The following is a 26026-nucleotide window of genomic DNA, read 5'->3' on the forward strand; positions in this document are numbered from 1 at the left end:
TTAATACCTTGTATCAGTTTGGTACATTTGTTACAATTGATGAATGTATATATTTATAATTGTACTATTAACTATAGTCCATGGTTTAATTTAGGGTTCACTGTTTGTGTTGTGCAGTTCCAAGGATTATTTTTAAAAATTGTATTCTAGTAACATGTAGACAATCTAAAATTTCCTCTTTTTAGCCACGTTCAAATATATAATCTAGTGCTACTAATTACATTCACAATGTTCTGCTACTGTCACCACTATCCATTACCAAACCTTTTCCATTGTCCCAAACAGAAACTCTGAACCTTTTGAGCTTTAATTTGTGGTGTAGTCAGCACCTCTCCTGGGTTTGAGGGGGCAGGGCTGGGGTAAGAGGGGGCTGGAGTGATATTTTGGGAGGATGAGTCAGCCCAAATGTCAGCCTAGAGACTTGCCAACTTGTTTCCATTATTCTGTTTCTCTGTCTAGGGGCTGTTGATGTGGAAGGGAGGGAGGCCTCCAGCTCTTCCCTTAAACTGGGTTGCAGTGGAACACGGCGTCAGAGCTTGAAGGGTCCCAGGAGGTTGTCCAGTGTCTGATCGGCTTGTTTCACACATGACAGATTGGAAGCCCAGGGAAGACAGGGACTTGCTGGAATTGACACAGTAAAGTTGGTGGCAGTGTCAGGAGTGGAGTCCAACTCCCTTGTCTCTCCCTGTCTGGAGCTCTGGCCCTGTCACATGCTTTTGGGGGTTGAATCACATCCCCCACCAAAGGCATGTTCAGGTCTCAGCCCCTGGTCCTGGGGGTGAGAACCCACTTGTAAATCGGACCTTTAAAGATGTTATTAGTTAAGATGCCCAAACTGAACAAGGGTAGGCCTTAATACCAAAATGGCTGACATCCTTATAAGCAAAGGAAATTGCTCATGGAAAGAGAAGCCATGGGGAGGAGCAGAAGCTGAGGCCAAGAGAACCCAGAAGAGAAAGGAGAAGATGCCACCATTTGCATTGCCATGTGACAGAAAAGCCAAGGACCAAGGATCGCTGGCAATCAGACCCAGAATACTCTAGTCTTTGAAGAGAAAGCATCACCTTGTTGATGCCTTGATCTTGGACTTCTCCTAGCCTCAAAACCATGAGCCAATAAATTCCCATTGTTGAAGCCCGTCCATTGTATGGTATTTGTTTTAGCAGCCGGGAAACTAAAACACATGGTAATCACCATTAGTCTGGACTCATTTCATCCTCAGGAACAGGAACCTGAGACTGAGAGAAGGGGCTGCCCAGCCTTCTTTCCCTGGGCTCTGCCTGGGCATCCCACCTCTCTGGGGCCCCCACCAGGCAGGCCTTACCCCACACATGCCATGTGACCAGACCTCTAACTGTGACAGGATGGTCCTGGTTTTTAATGGGGCAGTGCCCGCCAAGGGACCAGAGTCTAACCCTCTGTGCTCGTTTGGATGTATCATGTCCCCTCAAACACCATTATCTTTGATGCAGTCTTGTGTGGGCAGGAAACATACTGGTGTTGATTGGGTTGGAGTCTTTTGATTGGATGTTTCCATGGAGATGTGATCACTCAACTGAGGGCGAGATCTTTCATTGGATAATTTCCAGGCAGCTGTGGCCCTGCCCATTCAGCATGGGCCTGTTTACTAGAGCACTATATAAGCTCAGACAGAAGGAGCGAGCTTGCTACAGCCAAGAGGGACACTTTGAAGAATACACAGGAGCTGAGAGGAGCTACAGATGAGAGACAGTTTGAAGATGACCGTTGAAAGCAGACTCTTGCTCCAGAGAAGCTAAGAGAGGACAAACACCCCAAGAGCAACTAAGAGTGACATTTTGAAGAGGAGCAGCAGCCTAGAGAGGAACATCCTGGGAGAAAGCCATTTTGAAACCAGAACTTGGAGCAGATGCCAGCCATGTGCCTTTCCCAATAACAGAAGTTTTCCGGACACCATTGGCCATCCTCCAGTGAAGGTACCTGATTGTTGATGACTTACCTTGGACACTTTATGGCCTTAAGACTGTAACTGTGTAACCAAATAAACCCCTTTTATAAAAGCCAACCCATCTCTTGTATTTTGCATTCCAGCAGCATTAGCAAACTAGAACACCCTCCCTCTCCGAACACAATGCATGGTGCCCAGGGACTTGCTGGGCAAGTCTGGTTGTGGGAAAAGCAGTGAATGTTGTAGGGAAAGAGGACTCATTCCACTAACAATCCCCTCTCCCCCACACAGTCAGGATTTGTCTTTTATTCACTTTCTCCCCACAGGCATTGCGTGTCTACTGGGTGCTCTGGTGGTGCTCGGTTCTAGGGATATGAAGCCATGGACCCTGCTCTCCAGGAGCTCACAGTTAGTGAGCACACATGGCTGCTGGTAGGACGGACAGTTCTTGCCCACGGTGATGAGTGGGCTGTGATAGGGGGGTGCCGGGGCTAGAGGAGCAGAGAAGAGGCCCCTTTCCTAGCCCAGGGGATTCGGGGAGCACTTCCCTAAAGGATGAGTGGGAGTTGGCGAGGGGAGGCATATAATTGTGAAGCGGTAGGAAGGGGTATGGAAAGGTTTTCTGTGTGGAGGGAACAGCACAAGCAAAGGCTGGGAGTGAGGAGGAGAAGGGTCTTCTGCATCCCAAACCCCAAGGGGGAGGAAAAGGCCCCTCACTGAGGTCCTTACTACATGTGGCCAAATCCAGGTCCCGCCTGAGAAAGGGGGAAGGTACGCTGTGAGATCCGAACTGGATGCCTGGGACAGGGCGTACGACCTGGGCCTGTTGTGGGTGACCTCACTGGCAGGAGCCCACCTGCAGGGAGTAAAGGGCCAGGAGCTGGGCATCCCGACTCCCATTGTTTGTTTTTGATGCAGCCAAGAAGCTAAAGCTCAGGGCGTGGGGCTGGAGGGAGGAGAGAGGTTCTGAGTGAGTGGGTTGGGCTGGGGGAACCCCGAGTCTGCGAGATACTGGAGGCTCTATCTCCAGTCCAGTGTGGAGGGGCTGTAGGAGACAGTCTGAGGCTTTCACTGGCTGTCATTTGTCTAGAGCGGCCACCAAAGGGGGGCAACGGCAAGGGGAAGCTGGCAAAATGTTTGTTTTAATCTAAATGTTACTTTTGTTATTTGTCATCTTTTTGGGTGTGTGTGTGAATTAAATTGTTTTATTTATTTTCCTTCAATCTTGATTTTATTAATATTTTACTGTTTTCATGTTCAGATTTCATGAAGGCAATGGAATGTAGTTAACAAGTGAACAAGTATACATGCAATTGACAAAGACTTAACTTTCTAAAAAATTTTATTGTGGTTTTATATATATATGTGTATATATATCACAAAATTTCCCATTTTAACCATGTTCAAGCATACAATTTAGTGTTAATTACATTCACAATATTGTACTAACATTACCAATAGAAAAATCATATAAAAAATACAGTGTTCCCATATACCCTCCCCTATTAATACTTTGCATTAGTTTGGTACCTTTGTTATAATTGATGAAAAAAGATTATATTATACTTGTAATTTTAAGTGTAGTCCATAGTTTACAATAGGGTGTATTTTTTCCCCAGATACCACTCTATTAACCTTGTGTTAGTGTGGCATATTTGTTATAATTCATGAAAGAACATTTTAATAATTGTACTATGAACTATAGTCCATCACTTACAACAGAGTTCACTGTGTTGTACATTCCTATGTTTTATCTTTTAATTTTTATTCTAGTAACATTTACAACCTAAAATTTCCCCTTTAATCATAGTCACACATATAACTCAGTGCTGTTAATTACACACAATGTTGTGCTATCATCACTACCTTCCATTTCCAAACTTTATAATCAACTCAAATAAAAATTCTGTATCAATTAAGCATTAACTCCCCATTCCCCACCCCACCTAGCCCTTCATAACCTTTATTCTAGTTTCTGACTCTGTGAGTTTGCTGTAACTACTTCAAATCAGTGAGACCATATGTGCAGGTTTGGATATACTATGTCCCCCAAAATGCCATTTTCTTTGATGCAGTCTTAGGGGGGCAGACGAATTAGTGTTGATTAGGTTGGAATCCTTTGATTGAGTGTTTCCATGGAGATATGACTCAATCATCTGTGGGTAAGACCTTTGACTGGATAATTTCCACGGAGGTGTTGCCCCACCCTTAATGGATGGGTCTTAATTGAATCACTGGGGTGCTGTAAAAATGCTCACAGACAGAAGGAGGTGCTGCAGCTGAGACAGACATTTTGCAGATGGCCATTGAAAGCTGACACTGACATTTTGGAGAATGCCGTTTTGAAATGCAACCTAGGAGCAAGCAGACGCCGGCCATGTGCTTTCCCAGCTAACAGGTTTTCCCGACGCCGTTGGTGTTCTTTGTGAAGGTTCCCTGTCATTGACACCTTAGCTTGAACACTTTTATGGCCTTAAGACTGTAACTTTGTAACCAAATAAACCTTTATAAAAGCCAATCCGTTTCTGGTGTTTTGCCTAATGGCAGCGTTTAGCAAACCAGAACACCACACAATATTTGTTGTATTGTGTCTGGCTTATTTCACTCAACATGATGTCTTCAAGACTCATCCATGTTGTGGCATGTGTCAGGACTTCATTCCTTTTTACAGCTGAATAATATTCCATCATATGTGTGTACCACATTTTGTTTATCCATTCATCGGCTGGTGGACACCTGGGTTGCTTCCACCTTTTGGTAACTGTGAATAATGCTGCTATGAACATCAGTGAACACGTATCTGTTCCTGTCCCTGCTTTCATTTCTTTTGGGCCTAAACCTATTGTTGATAGTTACCTTTTGTCCACTTGGTTTTAAAGAGGATTTGAGACTTTAAAGACCATTTTCTCCCTTCATCTAGACCCCAGATTGAGATGGAGAAGTTTCCAAATTTTTCCCCTTTGCTGGGGGCAGATTTTTCTCAAGTCTGCACTTTGAGCCTGTGAGCGTCCCATATCTTGAGTCCCTTTTTGTGGGTGCAGTCCTCGTCTCCTGTGCCTACTGCCTTTTTAAAGAAACAAACTTTTTATTTCAGAGCACTTTTAGATTTACAGAAAAATGACAGAGTACAGAAAGTTCCCACAGAGCCCACACCAGTTTCCCCTATTATTAGCATCTTCATTAGTGGTGCATTTGTTATAATTAATGAACCTGTATTATACATTCTTATGAACTGAAGTCCATACTTCACTTAAAGTTCCTTAGTTTTACCTAATGCCCTCTTTCTGTCCTAGGACCCCATCCAGGATGCCAGGTCACAGTTGCCACATCTCCTTAGGCTCCTCTTGGCTGGGACAGTTTCTGGGCATTTCCTTGTTTTGACACCTGGGCAGCTTCAAGGCGTGCCGGGCAGGTGCGCTGTGCTGCTGCTCGATTGGAAAGTGTCTGAGTTTTAATGATTAGACTGGGGTGGGGGGGGGGTGGGGGGCAGGATTTCTGGAGGAGGATCACAGAGGTAAATTGCCCCATCCATGGCCTCACTATCCACGTGATTTAGGACTGTCGATGCTGACCCTTGCTACCTGGCCGAGGCGTGCCTCTCAGGTTTCTCTGCTCTAAAGTTACCTTCTATCCCCATTTCCATGCTGCCCTCTTGGGAAGGACGTCACTCTGTGCAGCCCACACGGGAGTTGTGGGGAGCCATGTTCCACCTTCTTGGGGGCAGAGTGGAACTTGTCTCTTCTCCCCCATTTATTAATTTACTCAGTCATTTATTTCTATCAGTATGGGCTCATGGGTATTTATTTTATACTTTGGGTTATAAACGAATACAATTTTTAATTTATTTTGTTGCTCAAATTTTTTCCCACTTGGGCCATTGGGGCTCTTTGAGTTGGCTTCTGCCTCTCTCTGCCCCACATCCCCACCAATGTAGTCTTTTTGTTTTTTTTTGTTTTTTTTTGTTTTGTTTATGTTTTGTTTTGTTTTGTTTTTTAGCACTTCCTTAACTTCCTTACACTACAAGATTCTCCAAGATCACCTTGTATATTTTCTGTCCCAGTCCTCTTGCCTTTTAAATGAAGATAAATAAAGGGATGGGCAAACACCCGCAGACACCCTGGTGTCAGCCCCCCCCACCTCCTTTTCTCAGCATTGTCTTCCTTTTCTTGGCCTTTGGTAACCCTTAATTTCTTTGAGCTCAGCTAGGCATTTGGAAGGCCATTTGCATGCTTAAACCAGGATTTCCAGATATTTGGCAATGGGAGATGTTTTCGGATATTGAGTCCTTCATGTTACTTGACATAAAACAGTTTAGTACATTTATAAACCAACAAGGACCAAAAGGCCTTTGGTGACATTGTTATTGAGGGAACAGGGGGGTCAGAATTGAATTGTCATCCACTGAACCAAATTCGTCAATATTGGAAGTTATAGGATATCTGATTTTGAGACCTTGCACTTTTCTGGGGTGGAGGGAGGGCTGTCCTGTGTGGAGGTAGCAGGGGCCACTTACTTGGTGCCTTCAAGAGCCCTCCTCCTGGCTTGCCATCCTGCACTGTCGTTAGCCAGTTTCATTCATTTATTTCAGGTACTTACTGAACACCTTCCAGGGACAGGCAAGGCCGCATGCCCTGTGCTGGGCAGAGAGAAATTAATCGCTCATGGCCGTCGCCCTCCGGGAGCGCACAGGCAGAGGTGGGGGGCTCAGACAGGTGAACCACCAAGGGTCCGGGGGGCGCCAGGAGGGATGGCGGCGAGCAGTAGGGATGGCCGGAGGCAGACCCGTCCTCAAGGTGGGTGGTTGCAGGAAAGTTTAATGGAAGGAGAATTCATGCAGGTGCTGGTTGGATGAGGAGGAGCCGTGGGGCGGGTGTGGCCTGGGGCCTAGTCGTGCAGGCTGGAAACCTCTATGGCCCCTAGGTCTGAAAGGGCAAGGTGGGCAGTGGTTATGGGACCCCAGACCCCGAGAGAGCTGTGTGGAGGGGGCTGCCTGTTAGGAGCCCTGAACTGCAGGGGTGGGGCATGACCTTCAGGAGTAGGGCATGACTTTCAGGGGTGGGGCGTGACCCTCAGGGGAGGAGTGTGACCTTCAGAGGAGGGGCGTGACCTTCAGGGGAGGGGCACCACCAGCTACCCAGTCCCCTGGGCTGAGGCAGCCTGGGGAACAGGGACCCTGGTCTCACTGTCATCTGTCCCTCTGTTGGCCAAAGCTGGGAAACCAGCAGGCTGGACCTGCTGAAGGAGCCCCTATGGGTTAGGCCGGGGCGGGACGGGTGGAGAGGGGAGGGAGCGAGGACCCGGGGCAGCCGGCGGGTCCCTTCCTCCGGCCCAGCAGCCGTCTGGGCTCTGCTTGGGCAGGGTCAGGGAGGCTTGGCCCAGGGGCTGATTCGTGAGCTGTATTGAAAGATGGGTGGGGGTCACCAGGCAGACCAGCTTGTGGTCTGCCCAGGTGGAGCTGCAAGAGGGCCCCCCAAAGCCTAAGTGCTGCATGTTTGGGGTCTGATCTGGTCCCCCCCACCCCCATCTCATCCCTTTCTGCTGCTCACTCTCCTCCCAGCCTCTGTCCCGCCAGCTTCCCCCCACCAGGAACCCTTTCAGAGGCTCCAGGGTGCTGTGGCGTCTGCACAGGGTCCGCCCCTCCCTGCACCCTCTTCTCCATCAGGGGCCGCCCAGGCTCGTGAACAGGTGGGGGTCTCCTTTAAGAAAGTAGACAACACTAGGTATGAAAGCAACTGTTTACTGAGAATAGTAAAAGACATCACCACAAACCGCTAGAGCTTGGAGACTCAGGTCCCTTCCTCCTGCTGTCTCTTCAGGGGAGGTACCAAGGGGCCCAGTCTCCCTCCCTTCCTACTCCTAGACTCCCCCACTCACTGTGACCCCGACACTCACAGCCACCCAGGGCCCAAGCACCCTTAGCTTCCCTGCTCCCACCCCCTCTTCACCCAGCTCTCAGGGGCAGCTTGGATCACACCCCACTTCCCCGGGGCTCGCTCCTCACATCCTCACAGTAGGGGTGAGTGTGTGCTGAGCGCTTACTGTATGCCTTGGTAGTGTGCTTGAGTGCTTACTGTATGCCTTGGTAGTGTGTTTGAGTGCTTACTGTAGGCCTCAGTGTTGTGCTGAGCGCTTACTGTATGCCTCAGTGGTGCGGTGAATGTGTGATTTTTTTTTTTTTAATTGGAGAAGCTGTAGCTTTACAGAAAAACCAAGCAGGAAATACAGAGCTCCCGTAGACCACGCTCTGCGATGAGTGCTCTCTGAGGGTCTCCTCACACCATCCCAGCAGGGGAGGAAGGTGGTTCTCCCTTCCCGGCAGGTGAGGAAACCTGGGCTCACACAGCTTGCTTCCTGCCCGGGGTCGTAGTTTGCTGGGATCAGAAGCCGGCGTGGCTTCAGAGCCACATTCTTAAAGGCTCCGCGGCATGCGCCTCCCTCATTCCAGGAGCGTGCGGGAGCAGGTGTTACCTGGTGGGGTCTCTGGGGCAGGGCTGGGCTCTCTCACAGAGCCTGGCCCGGGTCAGCCCTCGGCAAACGCCAGATGCTGGAACAGTTCAGCAGAGGGTTGAAGGAGGTGCAGGGCCCGAGGGTGCAGGGCCTGAGGGTGCGCCTTACCCGAGGCCAGGGGAGCCAGGGAGGCGGCCCAGAGGGGGAGACAATCAGATCCGACTGGGGACGCTCCAGCTGTGGGGCTGGGAGGGAGGCTGGGCTTTGCAGAAGGACGGAGCATCCTTGGAGCACCCGTGTCCTTGGGGCACCCTTCCCGGGCAGAGCCAAGAGACTCCAGGGCCTCTCCCCATCCCTGCCCTTTCTGGAATTACGCTTACAAGCTGCATATGCCTTGCAGCAAGGGCGTAACCTTGCTGGGCCTCAGTTTCCCCATCTGTAAACTTGGGCTTCTTCATACTGACCTCAGAGGGTGAGTCCCAGGAAGGGCGTAGGAAGTCTGGCTCCAGTTGCTGGAGGGAGTCAAGGGGCTCGGTAGCTCTCTGGTGACCTCAGCGGGCCTGCGGGTTCCAGCTGGGGCCAGTGCCTGAGTCGGGGAATCTTGTTCTACATCCTCGTTGGCCATCTGCCTTGGCCCCTCCTGCAGCACGGGGGTCTCAGGGAGGAGGAGAGAGGCCAGGACAGTGCCGGGAGGGCCCAGGGGTGGGCTCAGTGGGCCAGGCCTCCTTCTGGGTTTGTGTGCAAACAGCCTTGTATCTGAACTACAAGCTTTTGCAGCTCACCCTGCTCTGTGTTTCATAAGCCTGCTGATTTCTCTGTAAAGAATATGGGGAGGATCCACTTGGAACAGTTCTTAGTGTCTTTGGGCAAGTGGCTGCATAACTGAGTGAGACCTCTGGCTCCCCAGCTGCACCCCTCAGGTCGGGGATCAGAAGGGATAGGGAGAGGAGTGGGAGCAGCTGTCGTTCGAGGGGCAAGAAGGCAGCCTGGGATTTCTCCCCAAGGGCTCAAGAGGAACCACATGTGAACTGCTAGGGTTCAAATTTGCCATAATTTGGGGCAGCAGAATCTTGTTGAGGAGGTGGCCGCAGACTTCCTGCTATGGAAAGTATTTCTGGGGAAGGGCGTCACCAGTGAGGGAGGGCCTCCTGAGTGTGGGACATAACCACAAGCCGGTTATAGGCATCTGTTTAATCCTTATGACAACACTAGGAAGTTAGCACTAGTAGTACCCCCATTTCATGGATGAGGAAACTGAAGCTGAGAAAGGTTAAGTATCGGCCAGAGGTCACAGAGCTAGAAGGAGCAGGGCCCGGGTTCAAAACCATGCACTCTGCTGGCCACCAAGGCCTCGCGCTCGCCCCGTCTGCCTTTTGCTGCAGGTTTCACCATAGCAGAACCAGAATCGGGCCCAGAGCCAGCCGTGGGCCTGCCACTGACGTCCCTGCCCCAAGCCTGCCATGCACCCCCTGGCCAGAGGGCCCCCCCGGCGAGGCTTGGCCCCCCTTCTCCTGCGTATGTGGCCCCTCGGGCAGGTGGCCCCTGGGAGTGCCCAGCCTGGCCGAGCCACAGAGGAAACGTGGCCATGGGGAGAAGTCCCCCAGCTCCCCTCTCTGGCTCCCAGGGAGCTGCAGACTCCTTCAGAGCTGGTTGCTATGCAGCCTTGTTTATTCAAGGAGAGTCTCTGGGAGAGCAGGGAGCGCCAGCAGCAGGACGGGCGGCAGCTCCCAGCCCCTGCCCCGACAGGAGGGCCCAGCCCTGAGCCGGGCCGGGTGTGGGGCTGCCCCATCCTTGCCCCCTGGACCCATGGGCGGCATCGTCTCTCCAGGGTCCGAGGATCCTGGATTCCTTTGGTGACAGGGGTTTGGCCTCTGGACAAGAGGTGAGGGGCCGTGTGTTCATCGAGCTGTTTGTGAGTGGGAAAAGAGGGCTGGGCAGGTTGGGATCCCTGAAGCCCTTGGAGGGAGGGACAAGGACCGGACATATTGCAAACAGAAAGGGCACGGTTTGAGCAAAAGCACCACACCAGGAAATGGAGGCTGTGTGACTTTGGGGAGGCCCCCACCCTCTCTGGGCCTTCATGTGTCCACTAAAGGAGGAGGTTAGACTTGCTGCTGTCTGAGAGGCTGCAAGCCAAGGAGGGGGGGGCTGGCCTGGGCGGTGGCCTCTGTCAGTGGGTGGTGCTTTCTGTCTGGGGGTCTGGGGTAAACCCAGAGTGTCTGGGCACCAGCTTGGGAGTGCAGAGGCTGGTGGTGCCAGGAGGGTTTGGGGGTATAGCAGGGAGGGCAAGTTGCCGAGGAGCAGTGGGGCCCAGGTAAGGGGTTAGGGATACAGTGGGGAGGGCACATTGCCGAGGGGCAGTGGGGCCCGGATGAGGCACAGATGTTGTAGAGACTCTGCTCTGGTTTGGATTCTGTCTCAGTCTCTTCCTGGCTGGGTGGACTGGGATCGTCGCCTCTCTCAGCCTCAGTTTCCTCACCTGTCAAGTGGGGTTTAAAAAGTTCTGTCTTGGGGCTATTTGTGTGAGGTGATGATAGAGCAACTGGTATGTTGGCCCATGTGCTAAACAGAAGCTGTTTCGTGGAGGCTGTTATCATTATTGGGGAGATTTTTGGGTTCTGTTCGGGAGCAGATTTTGGCCTCCTGAAACTAGGGTTTGGCAAACCGTCTCTCCCGGACAAGGGCCCACAATTGCCTGGGGACCCTGGACAGCTGGCCTTTACCCGGGAGCACTGGAGGGGCCATCCAGAGCCCAGGCGTTGTTGAAGAGCATCTTGGGGCCCGGCCCTGGAGGGACCATGCAGGGTCACAGTTGGTCCAGCGCTGAGTCTGACACACCCCGGCTGCCCTCTGCCCTGCCCAGGCAGGACCCAGCTCTGCTGCCTTCCTAGCCCCTGGCTGACAGCCTCCCATGGGTGGTCTGGTCCAGCCCATGGGGACTTGGCCTAGTAGATTTGAAGGAGAGGGCTGTAGAGGCAGGGGCGTGGGGAAGGTCAAGCTGAGCTCTGCAGAGACCTGCCTCAAAGGCATCCCCCATTGCCCCCACGGCCACCTCAGAGGCCCCAGACTCTGCTCCTGCAGTATGGACACTTGGAGGTTTCTTATTATTATTTACATCCAACCTCTTACAGACAGCACAATGTATGAAGCACATGAACATCAAATAATGATTATAAAATGACTGTGTAGCTACTACCCAGGTCAGGAAATAGAAAGCTGGCAGCTTCCCAGGGCCACCTCCCTTCCCCGGGGTTTAACCTCTCTCCTAATTATTCCCCGCTTTTCTGTAATGCTTTACCATCTGTGTATGCATTTCTAAACATTATAGTTTAATTTCATTGACTTTGGAATCTTATATAAATAGACTAACTCTCCATGCTGTCTTTTGCAGCTGGCCTTTTCATGAAACGTTAGGCTGGGGAGTCATCCATGGTGCTGGACAGAGCAGAATTTTGTTCATTTTCATCACCATGTAATATTCCACGGCACTAACATACCGCTGTGCATGCCTCCACTTTCCTGTGGGACGTTTGGATTGTTTCCAGATTGTGGCTTTTGTCAATAAAGCTGCTATGAACATTCTTGCACTTCTTTTTTCCAGTTCACGTGTGCAAGATTCCTCAAGAGTCTATACCTCACCCTGGGATTGCTGGGTTGTTGGGGTTTGCATGTCTTTAACTTTATGAGCTAAAGCTGAACTGCTTTCCGAAGTGGTCCTGCCCACTCTCACTCCCACGGGCCACGAGTGGGGAGGGTCCCCCTTGCTTTGCCCTCTGGCATCCACACTTGGTCCGGTCTTGCATCTTTAGCTCCCCCAGTCTTGCGGAGCGATGGTGGTCTCTCACTGTGGTCTGATGTGTATTTTCCTAGGGAAGCTGAGTCCCTGCCCTGGCCTTTTCCTTCCCCTTTGGGTGCCCCATTCTCTCAGTCTCCATTCACTCTGGCAGTTCTCTGATCTCCGTTTTGCTCTCTGCCCTTCCCGCCCTCTGTCCCTCTCCCCAGCTCCTTCGTGGAGGTCCAGTCGCCGGGCCACACTGCTTCTCCGCTGTTGATTTTTGAGCTACCGACCCAGCTCCAGAGCAGTTGCCTGGAGCCCCAAGTGCTTCCACTTTGGCTCTGCTTTAAACCCTCTGTAACTTGGCCCAGCTCACATCCCTCCCTTCCTGGGCTCAGATGTCCCCTCAGTGAAACAAGGATGGAAAAAAATGACCTTCCAGAAAGGCCATTTCGGTTTGCCAGGCACAAACAGCCCGTGCCCTGGAGAGGTGGTGGGCGGCTCCTGGCCATGCTCAGGAAGGGGAGTCTGCTTCCTCCTGGGGTCCTTGTGGAGAGGACAGCGGCGGTGGCTCCGGAGGCTTCTGAGCTTCTTGCAGGGAGGCCTTTGTCAGGAGCCCCGTGCTGGCTGTGACAGGCATTCAGATGAGAGTCACGGTAAATAACTGCTGAGACGCGGATGGCAAAGGCTGGTTTACTTCTTCCCAGTGCTTTCGGATCCTCTGGGTACCTGTGTGTTCACAGACTACATTTTTTTTTAATGCAAAGTTTTATTGAGATAAAATCATACATGATACAAACCATCCAAAGTGTACAACCACTGGCTCACAGTATTGTCACATGGTTGTGCAGACAGCCCCGTGATGATTTTAGAATATTTTCATTACTCCATAAAAGAAATAAAAATAAAAAAGGAAACCCAAATCCTCCCATATACCTTGTCCCTTCCATTATTGATCTATAGTATTGATTTAGTACATTTGTCACTGTTGATTAAAGAGTATTAAAATATTACTAATAACTATAGTCCATAGTTTGCAATACATACTATTTTACCCATTTACCCCTCTATTATTAACTCCTTGTAATAATGTCCTACCTTTGTTCCAGTTCACGAAAGAACTTTCTAATATTTGTACAGTTAATCACAGACATTGTCCACCACAAGATTCACTGTGTTATACATTCCCATGGTTTAACCTCCAACTTTCCTTCTGGTGGCATACATGACTCTAAACTTCCCTTTTCCACCACATTCAGACACCATTCAGCACTGTTAATTATTCTCACAATAATGTGCTACCATCACCTCTGTCCATTTCTAAACACTTAAGTTCAGTCTAGTTAAACATCTGCACATATTAAGTAACCACTCCCCATTCTTTAGCCTTATTCTATATCCTGGTAACCTATATTCTATATTTTATGTCTGTGAATTTACATATTATAATTAGTTCATTATCAGTGAGATCATACAATATTTGTCCTTTTCTGTCTGATGTATTTCACTCAATGTAATGTCCTCAGGGTTCATCCATGTTGTCATGTGCTTGAGGACTTCATTCCTTCTTACTGCTACATAAAATTCCATCGTATGTATAACCACATTTTGTTAATCTATTCATCTGTTGATGGACACTTGGGTTGTTTCCATCTTTTGGCAATTGTGAATAACGCTGCTATGAACATTGGTGTGCAGATGTCTGTTCATGTCCTTACTTCCAGATCTTCACAGACTACATCTTTTATTGTACATATTATTTTGCTTTTTTTAGTTTCTAAGATGGAATAAATAGCAGGGGGTTCTCCCCCACCTTTTGTATGGAAAACACAAACTCAAAATGTATCACTGGTCAAACAAGAACAAGCTCTAATGTTGCCTTTCCCCCATTCACCTCCTCTCTCACCCCCTCCCTTAGACGCAGATGGGTGGGGATGGGAGGGATCCGTGCCAAAAGAGAGTTGCAGGTATCTGCTCTCTTGCACTTTGGAAAAGCTTCAATGCATCCCAGCAGGACAGAGGGCTGGAGTCCTGGGAGCTTATAGGTTGGCGGTAGTCTTGGAAATCTGTAGACCAGAGTAGGTGCACATGGGATATAATCGAAGTTCTGTACCAACAGCAGTCAGATATTCATAGACAGGATGTTCTGGTTTCTTAGAGCTGCCATTATGCAAGATATCAGAAATAGATTGGCTTATGTAAAGGGGGTTTATTAGGTTACAAATTTACAGTTCAAAGGCCATTAAAGTGTCCAAACCAAGGCATCAACAAGAGGATACCTTCACTGGAAAAAGGCCGATGGCGTCCGGAACACCTCTGTCAGCTGGGAGGGCACGTGGCTGGCATCTGCTGGTCCTTTGCTCCCGGGTTGCATTTCAGAATGGCTTTCTCCAAAATGTCTCTGGCCTTCTGTCTCCACAGACTGCATTTTGAAGAACTGAGCCATAGCCACTGGGCAGGGGTCCTTGAACTGTCATACCATGCAGAAAGCACTCCTGGAAGGGAGCACCAGGCCATTTTTCATTCACGACTCCAGGACTATGATCAGGCTCTAGGAGAGCTCACACCTCATTGGTGGAAGGCTCAGAGCAGACAGAAGGCTAATTAAATAATTAACTTCAAGCAGCGACTGACACATGGCACCCAGCCCCACTGAGAGCTTGTTGCCTGGGCACACTGTAGTGGACCCTGACCTGCTGCTGTGGGTGCCAGGTGGAGAAGGAAAGCTTTCCTCCCAGCTGCTCTGAGAGCTGACGGGCACTCGCCAGCTGGTGGCCGGTATGATATTGGTGGGGTGTGGGGCCGGGAGAGGCAGTGGCTTCTGGGTGACAGTGGGCAGGTTGCATAACCTCTCTGGACCTCAGATTCACCCTTTGTTTACCCGCGAGGAGACTAGCTGACTCTAATGGCCTGGCCAGCTTGAAATTTAGTGAACAGAGAAGCAGCTACAGGAGCAGGCTGTCCCACAGTGTGAAACTTTGTTAAATTACTAGCACACATTCTGATTCATCTAATTTACAATAGGATCAACATGAAACTCAAAGGTGGGGCCAGATTTGGAAGGTTTTGAATTTTGTAAATTTACGTAAAAGTTACATCTCCTTTGTCACTAGGGCCACCCCTTGCTTGTGTGGTGCCTTTGTGCATTAGAAAAAGACGTCTCTTTCTCAAGATGCTTGGCTACAAGTCATCATAAAACATCTGTAGAAAATGTACAGATTTCTAATGTCTGAAGTATGAGTGACATACCCTTAATTACAATGCCCTTGTGAAGTGCACAGCCTAGACAACCAGACATGACAGCCCTGCTTATCACCTCTCTTCAGGGTTTTCCAACACAGCTTAAAGATAAACTTCCTCTCACCCATAGGCTTTCCTGTATCTTCTAGACCAATGACCTTCAGATCAGAATTCCCTGGGGAGACTGTTCATATACCATTAGCCCTGGCACCCATGCGGCTCTCCCCAAACTCTCCCTACCCTGCCCACCCAACCCCCCCAATCACATTGAGCTGCTACAAATGCCAGGCCACAACCCTGAGCTGTGTGAGGCATAAAACAGTTGAGAAGCTCTGCTTTGGACTCCACCCTGTCCCGGGAGGTCATTAAGGTCCTTTGCCCACCTCTGCCCAGCACTGTTGTCCCCTGGAGCCTTCCATGGCTCGGGGCACCTTCTCTCGGCCAGGTCTTCTTGGTTGATGGCATCTACTCCTGTAGTTCCAAGTGTCATCCGAGGATGAGGATTTCCAAGCCTGTAGCTCTAGCCTAAACCTCCCTCCCTTGAGCCTCAGATCAGCTGACTTCTGGGCAGCTCCACGTGGGGGTCCGAGAGGAGACACAAACCAACCTGCCCAAGCCAGGACATGGTGCTTTGTCAGACCAGCTCCTCCTCCTGTGTTCGCCGTCTTGGCCGATGGCACCCATCCTCCAGCCCCCCAAGCCAGAACCGAGGAGTCAGTCTAGACGCCCCTTCTCCCAGCCTCCCTCATCTAATCAGCCTCCTATTGACTTTACCTCTTAAATATTTCTCAGATCTGTTCTCTCTCCCCATATTTGAACCACTACTGCCCTGAGTCCAACCCTTCGCATCTCTCACCAGGATTATTTCCACAGCCTCCTGCCCTATCCACCCAAATATCAACTCTGCAGCAGCGCCAGGCAGAGTCTTAAATGCTTTTCATGTTTTACCGAATGTTCATGATACTCTTATGAATAGGTATTATTATCTGCATTTTACAATTAAGGAAATGGGTTCAGAGAAGTTTCGTAACGGGCTTGCAGGCACAAGCTAGTGGGTGCTGGAATTTGGTTTCACTCACCTTCGTAGCCTAGCGCCTAGCACGTGGCCTGACACATAGCAGGTGCTGATATAAACCAGATGAATGAATGAGTGACTCTCAGCTTTTCAGTGATTGACTGAACCCTGCAGAGCAGAGCCCAGTAGGTAGGCTCTGTCCTCGGGGGGCCTGTGGGACAGGGAACCTCTTTGGGAGGAGCAGGCACAAGTGGATGGGGTGAGATGTGTGGGTATCATGAGCAGAGGGGCCGGTGGCTGGCCCTTTACCCTCAGGGGGACACTTTGGGGGTACAGCAAGGAGTGCTTGGCCCGGTCTAAACTCTGCCAAGTGTCAAATCTTGGTAATGTCACTCATTCTCTCCATCCCTAGTCCAGAGGTTTCTAAGTGTCAGCCTTAAAATTCTGTCTAGGGCCCTCCTTCCCTAGGAAGTCCCTCCCAGCTCCCACTCGAGGGTTCCAAATGAAAACACAGATCAAACAATGTCCTTCTCTTCTTCCCAGGGTCTTCAGGGTTCCTTTTGGCTGCAGAGCATGTCCAGACCCTTTGGCCGAGCATCCCAGGTCTCCCCAGTGGCCCTGGCTCGGGACCACTTGCAGTTCCCAAACTCACGGGCACTTTCCTGCCTCCTTGCCTTTGCTCAGACCATTTCTTCACCCAGAAGTCTCGCTTCCCTACCCCTCTGGAACCCACCTCCTTCCAGGTCCAGCCCGGTTTCTGCCTTTTCCACGGAGCATCTCTGGGTCCCCGGGTCGGCCAGTGCCTATGGTCTCCCTCTGTGACCGTGCCTGGGGTGGCTCCCCTCTGCCTGGCAGCCCAGTGAGAGTTCACCGAGGGTCATAAATCAGGGCTGAGGACTCGGGGAGGCGGGTCAAAGGGATGGTCCAGTTCGACCGTCTTACTCCATAGACCTGAGTGACAGCGTCGCCTGGGTCTATCTTGTAGGAATGGAGGGCCGCGTGACTTTGAAGATAGTGGGTATGCATGCCCGTGCATGTGTGTGCTGTGTGTAGGTAGATGTGTGTGATACGTGTGGGTGCATGCATGTGTCTGCCTGTCATGGGTGCCCACATGTGCATGTACATGCATGTGCATGTGTGTGCATGTGCGTGTGTGTGTGTGTGTTCGAGGGGAGGAGGAGCAAGGATTTAGCCTGGCATTATTGAACATCTGCTATCTACTAGCAATGGTACTAAATTCTTTCTCTATGTGACTTCACTTAATCCTAACAAAGCCCTTTCTTAGGACATTTTCCAGATGAAAAGAGTCAGGCTCAGAAGGGTTAAATAGCATTCCCAAGTAATACAAGGGGGCTGGGGCAGGATTCCAGCCCACCTGTGTCCAATCCCAAAGCCAAAGTTCCAGGTGTTCCAAGCTGGGAGTTCAGGAGCACTTTGCGGTGTGGGATGGGTGGGGTGCCTAGGGCAGAGAGAGGGACATATTATGGGGTTTAAAAATTAACTTGGTAAACTCCCATCTTTCCCCTCATCCTGGGTCACCCCTCCTCCCTTTCTCTACTCACGTTCGCCTGGGCACCATGGTTGCCACCAAACAAGTCCGTGGAGACGAGGACTCTGACTTCCTGGGGCTGATGTATCTAAAGAGGGGGTAGTGTCATAACCGGGGTGGGGGTGGGTGGAGCTGGGTCTCAGGGCCTTGGGCCCCCTCCTCCCGGCCTCCTCCTCAGAGCCCTTCCCTTGTCCTCCTGTCCAAGAGCTGTTCTCTCGGGGACGATTCTCTTCCCAGCTCCCTTGTGAGTGGGGTGGGCGTGGAGCAGGGCTCTGGCTTCCTGCAGGCCGAGCGAGGCCACTGGTGTGGTGGGAGTCTGCCCCTGGGGCTGACATTCTTCGGTGGGCCAGCCCTAGCTTTTGTTTCCTTTCCACATGAAACTTGAGTCCCTTCTGACTACCTTTCTTCACTTCTGTGGCACGGTCACCATGGAACCTCTGCCGCCGTAGCTCTGGAAGTGGACAACAGAAGGAGTGGACAACGGTCACTTACCTTGGGCCACCCCATTCCCTGGTTGGGAACTAGGCCGAGGGTGTTGGAGCCAGCCCTCCCGGACAATCCAGAACACCAGGGAGCAAGGACAGGGCCCTGGTCCCCAGAAACCCCAGGCTGTGGGGCAGGGCTGGGGGATCCAGTGTGGGAGAACAATGCCTTGGTGCCTGGAATGATGCCAACGGGGCTCAGTGAATTGTGCTTTGGGAGTCAGAACTTCTGATTCTGAAATGTGTAGTTTGGACTTGGGTCTACAGGCCTGAGTGATTTTTCTGGGAGGTGTGGTTGTTTGTCCACAAGCAGCTTTTGTCAGCTCTCCTTGGGCAGCTGCTAGGAGACCAGAGGTGTGGACCTGGGGGGCAGGGGGTGGGGTGAGGGCTGCAGGGGCTCTGCCCAGTGCGATGCCTTGGCAGCGATCGAGGGGCCCCAGGTTTCCTTTCTCTGCTGCTGGTGAACCTCGGGGCATGGAGAAGGTGGGCTGCCTTGGCCTGAGGCCATTCTGTGGGCAGAGGGGTGGCAGCTCCTGGTCCAGGGGCTCTTTGCGGTAGAGGTGGCTGCTGATCCCTTGGCAGCACCAAGTCTTCTCTTTAGCTCTTTAGGCAGCAGTACCCGCTTTGACAAGCATAAGGTGAGAGAGGATGGTGTAGAGCTGAGAACTTATTATAAAGTGAATCTTCACTGTAGCCCCTGTTCTCAGTCCTGTTTGAACATTAAAATCATGTGTTGTTATTATTTTTTACTACTTCTCCCTAGAAGACACAGCAGGGCTGGGATGTGGCCTGGGACCCTGTAATAAGTTGAGAACGAGGACCGTAGCTAAACCTCCCATTTCTGCAGACAATCTGTGGAGAAAGTCATCTCTGTTTAGAGCTGAGGTAGCAGGGGTCCGTGGGGCCTGCAGCTCTCGTTGCCCGCAAGCCCCTGGGCTCCAGCTGTTTTCTTTAATCCAGCTGTGGAAATCTATCACAGCCTGGAATGTTCCTGCTGGGCTCTGCTGGTGGGCAGCAGCCTTGCCAATCTCCCGGGTCTCTTCCCTGGCTCACTGGGTGCCTGTGGAATGGGACCCCCACCTTGCTCGGGAGAAGGGCTGCGTCTCACAGAGAAGGCTGCTTTCCATGCCATGAGGCCAAAGTCTTCTTACCCCAGTAGTTATTGGACAGGCATTGCCTTTTCCCCTGGTTGAGAGGAAAGTTCTCCAGGACAGACAACCCAAGTGGCTTGATGTCCTAAGGGCGGGACAGGCAGGCGCCCAGTGGGAGCTGGGGCAGCAGGGCCGGGTGGCAACCTCTGTTTGGCCAGAGGGGTTGCTAGGAGCTGCCCTGCCTTCCAGGCCGGGGTGGGGCCGGGCAGGGTGGCTTCAGGGCGGGAGGCCCGTTTCCTCAGCTCCTGAGCTGGCCGTGCATCCTGCCTTGTCCCTCGGGGCTGTCTCGGGGGAGCTGCTCTCTGGAGCGGGAATTGGGAGACGTGGGCTTTAACCCTGTTTCATCACCGCTCAGCTCTGGCTGGTCACTTGTCTCAGGTTCCTAGGGCTTCTGGACCTCAAACAGGGTGTAGACGGGGCCGTGCTCCCTCCGCAGCCTCCCTGGGAGTCTCCTTGCTCGCCTCCAGCTTCTGGGCTGTGGCCGCCTCGCTCCCGGCCCTGCCTCGTCTTCTCCCCGCGTGTTCTCTGCGCCTCCGTATCCAAAGCTCCCTCTCCTTCTCTTATAAGGACACCGGTCATTGGAGTTGGGGCCACCCTAATCCCGGCTGACCCCAAGTTAGCTCATCACCTCTGGGAAGACCAGATTTCCAATTGGGGCCACGTTGGAGGTTGTACGTAGACATGAATTTTGGGGAAGGCCATTCAACCCCCTGCAGCCTCCCTTACCTGTCAGGTGAAAATAGGCCACCATTATGTCAGCAAGTTGTGTGAGCCGTCGAACCTGCAAGTGAGACCCTGTCACGCGGAGAGAAAATGAAGTCAGTCAAGGAGACGAGCCGATGGCCGACCCCGAAGGCTTCAGGGAGGCCGGGCAAGCGGTCGGCTGCAGCCCGTGGAGGGGCCGAGAGGGACAGAGCCGGCTTGTTCGGTGAGGGAGGGTGAGGGCTGCGAGCCCCAGGCAGGCAGACAGGCGCGTCCCAGAGAAGACGGGAAAGCTGGTCTCTGGGGAGGCCCCAGGCCCTGAGTGATGAGCAGACGGCCGGGGCTCTGCATTCACAGCCTTTCGGGGCAGCTGCCACAGGGAGGGGGGGCCGTGAAGCAGCTAGGGGCTGACGGAGAAACAGAGGGTGGACTCCGCACTGAAACAGCACACCTTTCCCCGGGACCCGCACAGTACCCAGGTCGAAGCGACAAGCAGAGGTGGTTTGTTTGTGGGTGTCTTGGACATGCTTTGGAATCAACTCTGCCCCCAGAGCCAGGCAGGCTGGGCCCTTAGAAACTCTGAAGCTGCCGAGGGAGTTAAAGTGTCGGAAAAAGAAGTGTGGTCAGGTCCCAGGCAGGTGTCTCCGCGGCCGGACTGCTGCACTCCTGCTGGGCTTTCTGCCAGCGGCCTGGAAAGCGTTGGTTGCGGGTTTGCTGACTGCCCTCCGTCCTCTCCACCCCAGGCCCCTGGATGGTGCGGGCTGGGACCCCCTGGCCCCCCGAGGATGGTGCTGACGGCCCAGTGAGCAGCGGCTGCCTCAGGACAACCCCCGGGTGCCTCCACCATGCAGGGCATGGGCACGCGTGACAATGTCCCCCCAGGTAAGCGGTGCCTCGGCAGGCCTGTGCCTGGTGTTTCCCGGGTGGGAGTGGGGTGGGCTGGGGGGGGGGGGTCTCCCCCGGGGGGTCCCAGGGGCTGCAGTCTGCTGCCTGCCGTGCCTTCCCACCTGCCCACACTGGCCCTCCCCACCAGCAGGCCGTCTGGGTGGCTCCCGGGCCTGGGGATGCACTCAGAGTGTGCCGGGCACTCGGTCCGAGCTTTGCCTCCCTCCCTGGGGTGGGTGGGCTGGCTGGGGGGCTGATGCCTTTCTGTGGGGTGGGCAAAGGACATGGGACAGGGACCTGGGGGAGGCCCAGGTGACCCTTCCTTAGCTGCTGAGTGTGCAGCAGACAGACCAGGAGGCGTCTTCCAGGCCTGGCTCAGCCTCTGGGGGCTGGCTGTGCGAGCCTCAGTTTCCCGCCCCAGATGAAGTGGGCAGCTGGCGAGGTAGAGAGCTGCTTAATTAGGAGGGGTGGAAGCAGGGGCCGTTGGAAGGGATGTGGGGAGAACCCCAGAAGCCCAGACCAGGGCAGTTCCGGGAGCAACATCCTGGGGCTCTGCTACGTTAATATGAAAACATCTGCATGATGCAGTGCTGAATCAGGAACTAACTACTGCCTGCCATTGGGTTCTAGCAGGAAAGTGGGCGGGGCTGAAGGCTTAAGAACAATCTGTACATCTAGATATAAAATGAAGAGTTTATTCACTAATTTGATTTTCTCTGAAACACAGAAAATGGCCTCTGCTTCCTTAAGTGGAGGGGACGTAATGTGGGAACCCCTGGCTTTGCGCACCTCCTTTGTTTTACAGAGAAAGGAACTGAGATGCAGAGGCTGACTCCAAGGCCTCACAGGTGGCAGAAATAGGAAAGGATCCTGGCTCCTGACTCCCAGCCTAGTGGCCTTTGGTCCTCGGGGTGCGCGGGCTGGGTCTCCCCCTGTAGGGAGTCAGGGCCCCACGGGTGGTCCCGAGGTGTGCTGGGAAGGGGCTGGGCCGGGAGGGTGTTGGACCAACCCATCAGCTTGGCAGCATTTGCTGAGTGCTTTCCTGGTGTCGGGTGCCACCACACAGAGATGGGCAGGCAAGACCCCTGCCGGGAGGGGCTGCAGGGCAGAACGCAGGAGGCTTCTGGAGAGGCGACTGGAGATGGGAGCGGTAGGGTCCCAGAGGGTCTGTGCAGCTGGGTGGCCCCTCCTCTCTTCCTGGCTGCTCCTGCTGCTCGGTGAGGTCTCAGCTCAGCGGGCCCCTCTCTCCAGCCCTGCCCGGAAGGCCTCCTGCTGTGCAGACCAGGACCACCCAACCCCCAGGGTTTTGCTTGTCAATCACTGTCTTCCCCACTTGGGGACAGGGCTGCCTGCCTCACTCCCTGTGTATCTACAGGGCCTGTGAGGCCCGAGTCCTGACACACAGTGGGCACTTCGTATGTCCCTGCTGCAGGGATAACGAAGCCACTTGCTGAGATGGGGGAGGTTGAGAAGAGAAGACAAAAGGTTAGCATAGGACACACCTGTGAAGTGCTTGAGGGCTCCCAAGCGAGGGGAGCTGAGCAGGTAACCAGATGCTCTGCACAGCGGCTGAAGCCACAGATTAGAGGACAGGGCCCAGCATTGCTGGGGTGATGGAGGAGCCCGGGAAGGAGACTGAAAAGGCCTGGTGGGAGGGTTTGGAGCAAAGCGGGGAGGGAGGGGGGAGGAAGGAGGGAGCAGCTCTGCTGAGAGGCCCAGGGACCAGGTGACAGGGTGGCGTCCTGGCTGGCGGGCCCCTCCACCACCAGTCTCTGGTGTGGGAGGCTGGGCCCCCTGCCCATGCTTCTCTGGGCAGGGGCTGTGAGGGGCTCACGGACCTGGCACCAGCATTCTGCTCCTGGCCTCAGAGGCCTCTAAGACACGGCTCTCCCGCGGTTCTGTCCCCAGCCAAGGTCCTGGCTCCGGTGGCCGTGTACTGTGGGAGTGTCCCCCGGACCAGTGCCGGGCTCCGTGGGCTCCCAGGCAGAAGTGTCAACCCCAGCCTGCAGGCCAGTGGAGAAGGTGAGTGCAGCCAGCCATGCCAAATGGCCTTCGAGTCCCTTGGTGGCCATCTGGGGACTCCAGGCAGAGAATGGGGGATCCACCCAGCAGCTGCCCCCCCCCCCCCAGGGCCCCTGACTACAGGATAGAGCTCGGGCCTGATCCCGGGGGGAGGAGATGAGGGTGTTTAGATGCCCGGCTGTGTTCTAAAGCAAATAGCAGGTGTTACTTTCACTGAGGTCTCTACTGAAAACGCCCTTCGGTTTTAGGTAGGCTCTTCCAATTCTGTGCCTCAGTGGGTGGAAGAGTTTGGAGGCAGACGGGCAGGAACTGGCAGGTGGGGATTTCTCCTGGGGGCCAGGAGGGCATTCAGCATCCAGGGCAGCAGCCGGGCAGTGGGCACCCAGCTTCTCTGCCGCTCTCTGCTCGGAGGCTTTCTGCTTTAGCTTCCAGCTGCGAAGTGGGTGCAAAGTGCAGAGCTCCAGTTTCAGGGTTTGAAAGGAGACTGATTGTTCTGGTCCATTTCCCTCTCAGTGAGGGGGCACAGCTTTGGGGCCAGACCCCTTTCAGGCCTGGCCAGCATTTGCCTTTCCAGGGGTCTGGTGCCCGATGTTGGTGGCTTGGGGGCCAGGGTCTCATGGCTTAGTCCAGGGACTCCCGAGAAGAGGCGGCGTGGGGTGGGGATTCTGCAGGGGTCCGTCTGTGGGCTTTTCCCTGCTCCTCCACATTCCAGGGCTCACGCCAAGGTGCAGTTCACACGCTGCCACGTCACGAAGGGCTTTCAGACCATCCTTCCCCTCCTCTAATGCACAGAGCATTTTGTTTTCAGCTCTTTTTTGACACGTTCCACTTTGTACCTTGTAATGAACCTATTTATGGACAGATCTTATTTCCCCTTTAGTAACAAAGGCTGTGCCTCACTTCTCTCGGGATCTCCGCTGCCTAGACAGAGCCTGACCCATAGTAGATGCTTATTAAATGTTTGTTGAATGAGTAACTGGATAACTTTGCATCTGCTTGTGAGTGTGATTTGTTCAATCCATTTCCCGGTTCAATCTGTGCTTAATAATAATGAATGAATTTGGTGGATCCCAGAGATGGAAGGAGGTGGCCTCTGGCAGGCAGATGGCTGTCTGTAGGATTTGCGGCCAGTTGTCTGATCTGCAGTTGGGCTGTGTTCTAGTTTGCTAATGCTGCTGGAATGCAAAACACCAGAAATGGATCAGCTTTTATAAAGGGGGTTTATTTGGTTACACAGTTACAGTCTTAAGGCCATAAAGTATCCAAGGTAACACATCAACAATTGGGTACCTTCACTGGAGGATGGCCAATGGCATCTGGAAAACCCCTGTTAGCAGGGAAAGCAAGTGGCTGGCATCTGCTCCAAGTTCTGGTTTCAAAATGGCTTTCTCCCTGGATGTTCCTCTCTAAGCCACAGCTCCTCTTCAAAATGTCACTCTCAGTTGCTGTTGGGGTGTTTTTCCTCTCTTAGCTTCTCCAGAGTAAGAGTCTGCTTTCAACAGCCATCTTCAAACTGTCTCTCATCTGCAGCTTCTCTCTCAACTCCTGTGCATTCTTCAAAGTGTCCCTTTTGGCTGTAGCTCCTCTTCAAAATGTCACTCACAGCTACACTGAGATCCTTCTGTTTGTCAGCTCATTTATATGGCTCCAGTGATTTAATTTAGACCCACCCTGAATACGTGGGGTAATACCCATGGAAATTATCCAGTCAGAGTCATCATCCACAGTTGGGTGGGACACATCTCCACGGAAACACTCAAAGAATTACAATCTGATCAACACTGATAAGTCTGCCCACACAAGATTACATCAAAGAATATGGCTTTTTCTGGGGGACATACTATATTCAAACCAGCACAGGCTGCCTATTGGGTCCCGCTTTTATCCCCAGGGTAGCTGCTGACACAGGACTGGTCTAGGTTACGGGCTTCACTTACACGGCGGATGAATGAACGGGTGGCAGGAGCGACTGAAACTTGGGCTGGCTGGGTTCACCGGGCTGTGGCTGTCTGTTTCCAGAAGCAGCACCAGAGAGTGTGCTGGTGCCTGGTGCCACCCTGGCCCCTGGCTGTCAAGCCACTTGAGCCTCTGTCTCCCTCAGCCTCCCTTCAGCCAGTGCCGGGCATCCTGCTGGAGAAGCCGGAGCAGCTCCTGAGTGGCCGTGGGGACCCTGGCAGCCTCAAGCATGACTCTCCTTTGAAGGGCTGGCAGGTCAGGAATGGCCACCCCAGGGGCCTCGGGGCGCTGTCTCTGGGGCCCCGTCCCCTCGCTGCCCTCCCCTCGCTGGAGTCGGAGGCCAATAGTGTGGCCCGGGACACCACCCAGATCAAGGACAAGCTCAAGAAAAGGAGGCTCTCGGAGGGCTTGGCAGCATCTTCCCAAGGTGAGCCCTGGGCCCTGCCCTGAGGTCAGAGACCCCTGTGAGGGTCCACAGGTGGCCAGGGGGCCTGCTGGGATCCAGTCAGGTCTGGCCTGGGGACCCCACCAACATCCTCTCTCCGTATCTGTCGCTACCTCCCTGGAGCACTGTCCCCCACCTCCCCAGCTGACCTCTTCATTGCCACCATGGCCTCCTTCTAGTCTTTTCTCCAGAAGCATCTTTCGTAAACACAAATCTGATCATATCCCCTCATTCCCTGCTCCCATACACACACCAGCGGTGCTTTAAAACCACCCAATAACTTTCTGATGCACCTAGAATAAATCCCCACATCTTCATACATGCAGCAGGCCCCCCCCCCCCTCCATGCCACTCTCTCCGGGTGATCCCTGGCATCGGACACACTGGCTTCCAGTTCCTCGAGCCCAGGGACGGGATCCTCCTGCAGGCT

General features: G+C 52.9%; 1 protein-coding gene and 1 long non-coding RNA gene across 8 annotated transcripts in view; one reads left to right on the forward strand and one right to left on the reverse strand.

The window, feature by feature from the left end:
• The first annotated feature begins 10062 nt into the window (after positions 1-10062).
• Positions 10063-26026, forward strand: part of TOGARAM2 (TOG array regulator of axonemal microtubules 2) — a 55825-nt gene continuing 39861 nt past the window's right edge. For 5 of the 7 annotated variants that reach the window (XM_037813138.1, XM_037813140.1, XM_037813142.1 and 2 more), the window contains exons 1-4: positions 10063-10256; positions 21032-21170; positions 23082-23195; positions 25297-25578. In XM_037813138.1, the coding sequence (XP_037669066.1) occupies positions 21134-21170; positions 23082-23195; positions 25297-25578 (433 nt within the window). In that variant the 5' untranslated portion in view covers positions 10063-10256; positions 21032-21133. Of the gene's footprint in view, positions 10257-14570; positions 14928-21031; positions 21171-23081; positions 23196-25296; positions 25579-26026 lie in introns of all 7 variants that reach the window. The other 2 variants (XM_037813139.1, XM_037813141.1) reach the window with 2 other exon arrangements.
• LOC119516714 lies at positions 17784-18600 on the reverse strand. The gene is made up of 3 exons (XR_005213357.1): positions 18446-18600; positions 17967-18041; positions 17784-17863 (listed from the first exon to the last, which is right to left on the reverse strand). It is a non-coding gene; the product is annotated as an uncharacterized LOC119516714 (long non-coding RNA).

This window comes from Choloepus didactylus, chromosome 20 (assembly GCF_015220235.1).
Source record: "Choloepus didactylus isolate mChoDid1 chromosome 20, mChoDid1.pri, whole genome shotgun sequence".
Lineage (NCBI taxonomy): Eukaryota > Metazoa > Chordata > Mammalia > Pilosa > Megalonychidae > Choloepus > Choloepus didactylus.